The following is a 10,834-nucleotide window of genomic DNA, read 5'->3' on the forward strand; positions in this document are numbered from 1 at the left end:
AGACAGCGGGAAGAGGCGAGGAGCTCACGCGGAAACAAAATAAATAAATTCATCTATGAAAGCACGTATTCAAAAGCTATAGATGTACTATTCTGAACGGAAGCGAAACAGAGAACTCCCATGCCTCAAAATTAACTGACTGTAACCATACATTACTAAAGTAAAAGCTATCAACTATTCTGCAAAGAAACGAAAGAGAGAGCTGCCATGCCTCAACACCAACACTGGCAACTCCGACCATAACCAAAAAGGACTGGAGAGTAGAGAGAGAAAGGGGTTTGACCTTGGAAGGGACTAGGGAGGCATATTTTTTGAGAAATGAGTTGTACAGATCAAAATAGATAAGCTCGATGCAAACTTTGTAAAAAGTGAACTAAAAACCTAGTCTTTATTAGTAATAAATGATTTATATAAAGATTGCCTATCTGAAATTTATATTTGGTGAGAAATAATCTCACTGTAAATAAGATTTTAGACGTATTTATAAAAAATAAATAATTATTTTTTATTGAATTGATTTTATAAGATAAATTATGCTTATAAATTTTTCAATACTTAACATTATTTTATTTTTTTATATTATAAAATTAGTATTATTATAAAAGAATAAAGTTTTATTATATTCTTGAGTGATGGATAAACAGATTCCACCAACAAAGCTTTTTTTTCATGTATTTTAGCGCTGTCAGCTTGTCACCTTTCCATCTCTCCCGTGAATATTGATTTGCTAGACGCACTCCAAATTCTCCAATGTGAACGAAGAAAAGCAGAGAAAAGGATAGTCACCTCCATTCTTTTTAACTTATAAAAAAAAAATAATTTAATTCCTTAGTGTTCTTGTATATCTCGTATCGGGTCTTGTACTTCTATTTTACTCCTTGGTGGGTATTTCTGTCGAAAATGTATTTGCATCGTGTCATAGCCGCAGTATAAGATGTAAAAATATATATATATATTGTGAGGTATGCTGTAATTGTAAGCTGATGTATATAAATATTCATTTCTGTTTAATAAGTTCAGAACTGAATACAAAGCAAATCCCAGGCCAAAAACAGTGTAACTTCTGACCTTTACTTGTGCAATTTACACGACATAAAAGATTGTAACTTTTGATCCGTCAGCCGTCGCCGTAATCCAAAGGACAGTGATAAAGGAATTCCTTTCCACGTGTGGAAAATTTTTGTGAGAACAAAAAAAAAATGATATTCAGCTTTTTAATTTTTATTATCTTCTTATTATCTCATAATATATTATTAGATAACTAAAAATTATTTATTATATTTTATCTGTAAATTTATCATCTAATATCATATCATGAAATGCTGAGAGAATGACGAGAAAAATAATGATGAATAAATTTTTTCGAACAAAAAAAAATAGCAATATGAGAAAGGAAAATTTTATATAATATATCACCATTTTACTTTTATCTTATTATACAATATGTGACATATTTATTATCATTTAATAATTCTTTATTAGATAATTTTTATCATCTAATGATGATATAAATACTACATCTTATATAATGAGATGAAAATAAAATGATATTATGATATATAACATTACTCAAAAGATAATATTAAACTTTATTTAGTTCAATTATGGTACATATATCTAGGGATGAACAGTACTACACTTTCCGAAAAAAACTCCGGAATGCAGTTCCCAAACAGTACATTTTATTTTATTTTATTTTCATATATTTTTTTAATCATCATAAATATTTTTAAAAAATAAAAAAAATTTACAATATCATTAAAAAATACTTCCTTAATTACTAAGAAAAAAAATAACAACAACTCATTCGGGACCATTTTTACGTCTCGAATTCGGAACGTTTAGCATTTCTCTTTTGGCCTTCTTCTGTGGTAGCTGCTGATTGTATAGTTTTTTTATTAGGTTTTTATTTTTGGGTGAGGTTGGTTTTTTATTTCTTGGGATAGAATTCTTTATTTATTTGAAGGTTTTCCTCTAAAGTGGGGTTAAAGATTAAGAGGTGTCGTACTCTTTTTTTTTTTAAAAAAAAAATCAATTAAAAACAAAAATATATATATATAAAATAATATTTGCCTATTGCCTGTGTCGGAAAGGCACGCGAGTGAGGCAAAAACTATCGATTCTTCCAGATGGAGAGGTTTGTACGTCGCTTTAGATTTTCAGGTAGGTTTGGTTTGGGTAGTGACGTAATTTAAAAATATTTGTAAATAGTAATAAAAAATATATATATATTATATAATAGGAATAATAATAATAAATACTGAAAAATAATGTTCAAATAATAAATAGTAATTGAGTGATATTATAACACTCTACTACCCAAACGAAACAGATGATGTATGAAAAACAAAATTAGGATGATAAAATAAGATAAATATTTTAACCACAAATATATCTTATAGAAATAAATTTATAAATTGATAAGACTTGATGTGATATATTAAATTGTAAATTACTTTTAATGTAAAATAAATCTAACATATCATATAAAATCATGTAAATTTGTAAATTTATTTTTTTTATATTTCTTTGGAAATATAGTACTTATCATCAAATATTTTTTAATTGAAAATAATAGTGAATATATCTTTGTGGATGTAGTGAATTATATTATAAATTAAATTATGTTATGTGAATTATTTATGGTGTAAAGTCTGCATTCAAAATAGAATTATTAATTTTTATTATGTGTATCAATGATTCAATTAAAGCATCATCCATAAATTAGTTAAAAGCTAAATACATTAAGTATTTAGTTATTAGAGTATAAAATGTGATTACAATGGATTAGCCAAATAATTGAAATTTAGTTACAATTACTTTCAAAATAATTTTCAAATTTGAAGGTTACTATAACACCAAATATATATTTTATTAATTATTTATCTCTCCATTTCTTTTTATCACATATTTTATCACAATAGCTGGATTCACGTATTGGGAGCTGGGTTAATGTATTGATATATTAATTTGAGTTAGTGATATATTAATTTAATTAGAATATGATTACTAATTAATATATAAAAAGTAGAATAGTAAAATATGATAAAATTAAATATATTAATAATTAAAAAAATTAAATATTTTTAAAATTATTAATTACTCATTAATATATAATGAATAAATGGATAATTCAATATGAAGATTTGATGTGAATAGTCAAAACCAAATTTATCTTATATTATTTTATTGTTATATAATGAAAAAATAACTATTTCAATGTGTAGATTTATGTGAATGAAATAATCAAAAGTTAAATTTCTCTTATATTCATAAAAAATATCCTTTAATTTTAGTTAATCTATTGAATATGTTCTTAGTTAATAGTATGGTTGCGAGTTTTGGTTGACTTAGATTTCGATTACATGGAACTGGGGCCCAGCAAATTAGCAAATTGTGTAATGCAATTAGCAAATGGCCGAGACACAACAGAAGATACCTGATTATCGAATGTAATTTCGTAGGTCTGATTAATGCTTGAAAATGATGTCTGTCTCCTTGTTACCAAAATTCAGTGGCTTTGATATATAGTTTTTGTTATTCTATGTATTAAAAAGTGACATAGCAAGATATGGATTAAGGTCTCATTTGGATATATAAATGGTTTCATATCATCTCAAATAATCTTATCTTATCATTACAACTTTTCAAATTCTCACATAAAATATAATAAACAATTTAAAATTTTCAAAAATCAAAACAATAATAATATTACAAAATGATATTTTAACAATATTTTATTCAACTTTCATATAAAATCATCTCATATCATCTTACTATACAAATGGGGCATAAGTTATCAGGAAACCAGTGAATATGTATGTAATTCTCACGGGTTGAAATCTTTAGTTATTGACAAGAGTTACTATGTTCTCAAGTAGATGCGTAAAGCACATAATATATATCATTTAAATTGTAATATTTGATTTGTATGATCCAAATCTTAAAATTTGTATTTCAAGTCAAATTATGTTATGTAAAGACTTTACTATGTATTTTATACATAGACCTTATAATAAAGTTTGGTTATTTTTGCCAAGGGAAAAAACTTATTTGCCCATCTATATTGACCACTCTAGTTGACCGTTGGTCAATTTTTTTTTTTAGTTAGCGATTAAAAAATTGATTTTAAGTATGTTGGTGTATTTTTTTATTTTTTAAAAATATTAAAAAATGTGAAAAAAAGCAAAAAAAAAAAAAAAAAAAAAGCCTGGGCAGCAGAGTAGCCTTGCCCTTTCACAAAACAATTTGATGATATAATATTAATGATAACATCCATATATATAATAATAGGAAAAATTCAATTATTATCTTTTTTATCATCGTCATTTGATGTGGTATTAAATGATAGACTCACAAGTGAAACATAATAAATAATTTCAAATTATTTAGTATCACATCATAAAATGATAAAAGAATAATGATAAAAAAAATAATAATTAGCATTACTCGTAATAATAATAGACTACAACAACTAATATATCAACCGGTATCTATCAACATCTTATGATTCTTCTCTATAATTAGAGGTGTAGTGAAGTTCTTGTGACTAATCTCGATCTTCTACAAAATTCATAGGATCTTTTGCTACAACGGTACAATGATTCTTTTTAAGGATGAGCATTTCTTACAATTTTTTGATCAAAATATTTTTATACTTTAAAGAGCAATAGAGATAACATGTACATTCCATTGTATTTAATGCTTATTGAAGTCAATACAATATATCATATATCGAATGAGTTTTTCTTTAAAAAAAAAAAAAATTGTTGAATGCGTTTTAAATAGAAAATTGTATAAAATCTCAATTAGCTAAATAATATATATATATATATATATATATATAAATAAAAGATAGATATCATGGTTATCCAGGTTCCGGCCGAGATGAACAGTCTTAACTTAAAATAGAAAAATATCATGATTATTAACAATAAAAACTTTCATATCAAAAAATACTTAAAGAGAAGATATTTATAATCGTAAATTGTGCAACTGTCGCGTAATCATTTTGAAAAAAATGAATAAAACATAGGACCTACATAAAAAATATTAATTTTTTAATAGTGAACGTCACTATTTTTCAAAATCGATTATGTGACTTTTATGTACTTTACAGTTATATGTAGAATTACACATATTTAAAATAGAAAAATTGTAATTTTATACTATATATCTCTCGGGCCTAGGCGGCTGTTGCGAATCTGGGGGTAGAAGCTGGGTCATCTTATCATTTTGCCTCGAGTTCGACCATCTTAAGAGTGGTTTGGATTCAGAGATGAGTTGAGATGAGTTAAGATGGTTTGTGAATAGTAGAATAAAAGTTGAATTATTTATTATATTTTGTGTGAAAATTTTAAAAAGTTGTTTTAAAATTTGAAAAAATTGAATTGTTTATTATATTTTGTATGAAAATTTTAAAAAATTATAATAATGAGATAAAATGAGTTAAAATAAATTTCAAATCCAAACAAGGATTAATCAACCACAATGAACGTGAGATCGCCATCGGCCTACATAATTACATTCTTGACAATGCTAGTACCGGTTTTTAATTATTTTCTACTATTGTTATCATTAATATTCTTAACAACTCTTCAACAATCATTATATCATCTGCCCTCTGGTTCACTTTCTAGTTTCTTCCAACGGCGTGATGATTATGATACTGTTTTTTTTTGCATCTGAACGTCACATTGAATAAAAATCCTTTTTATAATATGGATTATTTTGCTATTAATTGTTTTTTAATTGAGCAGTGATACGTATACTTGGAATTTTATTTATAAGATTTATTTTATTAATTTTTTTTTAAATTTCAAATTTTATGATTTTCAGTATATTAACAAGTTATAATTGATACGTAGAGAAGTAAGCTTTTTTGTAAGTTTTGTTTTAAATGCATTTAACATTTTTCTTTTTAATTTGTTTAATTTATATTACTCACATGCATTATGATTTATGCTCTGAAAATAAAACATAAACTCCTTTTCCAACATTCCTTTGAACTTATATATATATATATATATATAAAAGGTTATGTTTGGATGTTGAAGTGAGTTGAGTTGAGTTTAGATAATAAAATATTGTTAGAATATTATTTTTTTAATATTATTTTTATTTTGAGATTTGAAAAAGTTGAATTGTTTATTATATTTTGTATTAGAATTTGAAAAAATTATAATGATGAGTTGATGATCCAAACGAAGCCTAAATCTAAAGCCAAGAAAAATATGCATTGAACAATCATACCAGATTAATACTAGATACAATACTAAAGTGTGCAAGCTTATTCAATTTGTTTAAAAAATTATGTCCATTATAAAAATATAAAAAATATTTGTTATGGGTTCCAAGTATACCTAATTTGTTTTTCTAAAATACTTCGTCAAATTAGAACATTCTAAGAATATTTAATAGAAAAATTATATACACCGCACTATCATCTCATTTTCATTTTATTATATAAGACGTGACAAATTTATTATTATTAAATAATTTGTTATCATCCGATTGTGATAAATATGACAGTAATATATACCTAATTTGTCTTTCTACATTAATTCATGAAATTAGAACATTCTAAGAATATTTAATAGGAAAATTTTATATATTGCACTGTCATCTCATTTTTATTTTACTATAAAACATGACAAATTAATTATTATTATATAATTTATATGATCTAATTATGATGAATATAATAGTAATAAAATAAAATTGAAATGTGAGTGCGGGTGTAAAGGATTCTATCGTTACATAATCACCGGAAAGCAAATTCAATCAATTGCCATCCTTTTTATAAATTAAAAAAAAAAAAGGAGTAACTAATCACTGTACGAAAGCGCACTTGACATAGGGATTGTTAGCGATAGAATTACTATTGCTATTTTCTAACTTAATTGTCTATTTACTACTTATCATTATCCTTCTTAGGCTCGGCTTCGGCTGGGTACAATGTAAGATGCACTCGCCATCACATAAGGCGAGATTCCAGCGAGCGAAGACTTATCTTCACTGACTCGACTACCCGAACCAGGAAACTATTTCCTATATAGCTCCGTCTCTAAAGAGTCTTCTGCATGCACTGACTCTCAGAACGAGAGAAAAAGAGATCGATCTCTTCAATTTGGCGATTAGCTTTTACCGATCTCAGGTATAATCCACTTATTCAGGCACCATCTTCGTAAAATTTACGTCTATTGTTTATAATTGTCAAGAGTTCTGTTCGTTCAGCAGATTCGGTGAGAGTGACTTTTCCATGGTAATAATTTTCTGGGGATACAAGCGGATGTAAAGGCAATTGAGGGGATGTGGTTTGTTTTACCTAGAATAAGTTTTATTTTCTTCGTTGTTAATTAGCTATCCTATCATATTTTAATTTTAATAATCGCCCTTAAATTTGTCCTATAATCAGTCCAAATAAACAATTATTTTTTTGTATCTCATAGAACACATCACGTGTTTATTAATCCCACTTTCATTCATTACTTTATTCGTTCTATTTTTCATGAATGAAAATATACTATGTCCCTTGAGTTTGATGTCTCAATATTTTATTTTTTAATATTTTTTATTTAATAGTTTTTTAAATGTTTAAACATATTTAAAAAAAAAAGAAAAAAAAAGAGGGGGCATACGCAAATTTGGGTGGACTACCCTTTCATGAAATCCTTTTTGGTGGGACTGAACGCTCTACGCTTTCGTTTGCAGTGAATCAGTACACTTTCAGTTGGGGGGGCAATGGCTGTTTCCGTGAGATTAATGGCCACGATAGTAGCATTTTGTGGTATCGTTTCCTTCATATTTGGAGTTATTGCAGAAAACAAAAAGGTAAAAACTAGCTGCTGTTATAGAAAGATCCGCTATTCCACTGCTCTTTACTCTGTTTTTTTTTTTTTTTTTTGCTTGGAATATGAATTGGTCTTCGCCTGAAATGAATATATGTAAAATTTCGTTAGCAATCTCAAAAATAGTTTTGGAACCAGGTTTCAGTAATGTCGTTCTTTCAAGGCAAAGGATGATTATTCCACCTTTTTTTTCTTCGTTCAGAATTTGATTGGTCAAGAATTCATTACAGTTCAATATAAGTATGAAGAAACATTTGTTTAAATATTTCAATAAACTATTCCTAATCGTTATTTGACGCTTTTATCTAATTTATTCAAAAAAATTAGTACTTATTTTTCAAGAAGGATACAAGAAACAGCTTAAAACTCACCCAGCAAACTCTAACTTCAATATGGGTGGAAGATCTTATTTCAAGAGGCGATTCCTTAAACAATGGATGAGTTTATTATGGCCATCTAATTATTGACTTTTAGTATAAATGTTAATAATCGAGTGGTAATTGGAAGTGAAAACTTTTATCAGTTGAAAAAAAAACTGAAATGCATGTTCTTTATTTATAAAAGTCGCTTGCTTTCTTTCTTGATGTTATATATCATTTGAGTAATTTCATTTAATTGGGAGGCTATTTTTAATTTCAGCAAAATTTGGAGGGCTAAGGGGGCATAGTTTTTTTTCCTGGAGAGCTTATCAATATTATTAAGTTTATAAGGGAGACCTTTCTGGGGGGTAGGGGGCATGTGAGAGTTCATATTCGCATGCCACTGCACTGGATATGAGGATACCCTGGAGAGTTCCTTCTGAATGAAACTGATTAGTTACATTTAAGTGCTGGAGTTTCAGTAGAGTTTTCAAGGCTTTATACTTTGATTTATAGTCCACAAAAATAAATTTTCGTTTATTGTGTATTACTGTATATAGCCCGTAGAAATCACCAAGCCGGAAATTCTTCTTGTACGTGCAAGCTATCTACTTGGCTTTTGCACCTGATTTTTTTCCCAAGCTCTTTAGGTGATATACAGTCATTTTCAATCCAAATCCCCCCCCCCCCCCCCCCCCCCCCCTCCCCCCCAAAAAAACCACCAAGAAAAAAGGAAAGCACCGTAAACATTTCTCACTTCACAGAAAAGGCCAGCCTCAAAAGTTTTGTATAGAGAAGGTAATAAACACCCGGGAAAGTATTTTCAACTTAGTATTTCTAAAATGTCTTTCATAGTGAAGGTGGAGGACAAAAGGTTGCAATGCATAATATCCATTGATGTGAAACAATCATGGAAATGCATGTCCAAATTTCTTGACAAAATGTTGAAAGCTCGTAGTCAGTACTTCATTTACATGAATGATGGATAATCCTTTGTCATTGTCTAAACTCCAAACAAACATTTTACTTGTGTTGACCCGAGTGTCAGTATTCACAAGTGTCAGTGACACGGTCAAAGCGCAATGAGAGATTCATCTCACTGTAATTGCCCTAGCCTTTCAATAACACTGGTATACGATCTTTCAAATGCCCATTGTTTATTGACCACTTTTTTGTATAAGCATATAGCTGTAGGCAAGATTTGTTTTTTAAGTTTTATTGCCTTTCTCACTATCATTTCCCATTTTCTAGTCTGCATACCTTCCTTTCAGCTTTTTATTTTATTTTTCCATCTATTTTGTTTGTTAGTTAAAGTACATATCTTAGTAAAGGAAGTGAATCAGAGTCGTTGCTTCGACCTTTATTTACTTTTCTTTTCTCTGCTCTCTGCAGCCAGCATCTGGAACTCCAATCACAGGGAAAGGTGTTGTTGTCTGCAAGTATCCCTCTGATCCTACTGTTGCTTTGGGGTATTTGTCTGTAGTATTTCTCATTGCGACTACCGTGGCTGGGTATTTGTCTCTGTTTTACCCTTACAAAGGAAGATCTATTCCACAAGCTGCTTTATTTAAAAGCACCAGTTTTGTTGTATTCTTCAACATTGCTATGTAAGCATACTTTTCTCGGTTCTCGCTCTTCCATTTTTTTTGATATTCTTGATCTATCTGGTCCCTCTGTAGAGAAAAACATTTATCATTCTTATCTGGCATCCTTACACATACATGACCACAAACATATTTATGCGGGTGAAAGGTGATCATTTATTAGCTAAGGCTTCAGTAGACTTCATCCTGGTAGAGATGTTTCCATAGATTGTCTTGGGACTCTATAGGAACTCACTGTAGTACCTCATCATATTGGACACGCAATTTGATTTTTTAATAAAAACAGCAGAAGTATCATTTTCCAGCATCCTATCGATGTAGAGTAACCGTATATATTGAACACATCGACCCATACTAAATAATACTACTACATCTATGCTTGGTCCACCATACTTTCTTACGTTTCTTAACATGACCATGGTGGTTTTATATAGAACTGAGTCTCTCTCTTCTCCTGCTAATTTGATTTTTCGTTTTTGAAATGGTGCTGGTATAATTACACAGATTTACTGCTGGATTAGCTGGAACACTGCTATTATGGCCGACAATCACCGAGCAGATTCATCTTGCACGCAATGTGCATCACAATCTCAACACGGATTGCCCAACTGCCAAGACTGGTCTCCTTGGTGGTGGTGCTTTTTTATCCCTCGATGCATCCCTATTCTGGTTGATTGCTCTTATGCTTGCTGACAATGCTCGAGAGGACTACTTTGACGAAACAGGAAAGGATGGTGTCGTGGAGCAGGGTCAGGTTTTCCTAGATGATTATGATACACGTGCACCTGCAAAGGGCAGCGTGTGAAATATTTGTGTAGTGCGGGCTCTCTCTTTGACTTTAGGATTCTCCATTTTATATGCATATGATAGATCATCAGCAACAGCGGACACCTTTAGGGGGATTAGAGTTTGGTTGTGAATATTGTTCGCACAATGATTGTCCTTTCTTTTTTGTTCTCTCTTTAGCCATGGATTGGATTCTACGTTTTAGCATGTATAAAATTATTTCATGTTGGACTCT

At 29.0% G+C, this 10,834-nt stretch overlaps 1 protein-coding gene across 2 annotated transcripts; it reads left to right on the forward strand.

The window, feature by feature from the left end:
- Window positions 1-6,916: 6,916 nt before the first annotated feature.
- Window positions 6,917-10,834, forward strand: LOC121262598. 2 transcript variants are annotated; one of them, XM_041165132.1, is made up of 4 exons: window positions 6,917-7,156; window positions 7,714-7,833; window positions 9,602-9,816; window positions 10,318-10,834. In XM_041165132.1, exons 2-4 carry the CDS (start codon window positions 7,744-7,746, stop codon window positions 10,616-10,618), a joined length of 606 nt encoding a protein of 201 aa, XP_041021066.1. In that variant the 5' UTR covers window positions 6,917-7,156; window positions 7,714-7,743; the 3' UTR covers window positions 10,619-10,834. The 2 variants fall into 2 exon arrangements, with proteins under 2 accessions (XP_041021066.1, XP_041021067.1); XM_041165133.1 differs by lacking the exons at window positions 6,917-7,156; window positions 7,714-7,833 and adding an exon at window positions 9,252-9,339.

The sequence above is a fragment of the Juglans microcarpa x Juglans regia genome, chromosome 4S, assembly GCF_004785595.1.
Source record: "Juglans microcarpa x Juglans regia isolate MS1-56 chromosome 4S, Jm3101_v1.0, whole genome shotgun sequence".
Lineage (NCBI taxonomy): Eukaryota > Viridiplantae > Streptophyta > Magnoliopsida > Fagales > Juglandaceae > Juglans > Juglans microcarpa x Juglans regia.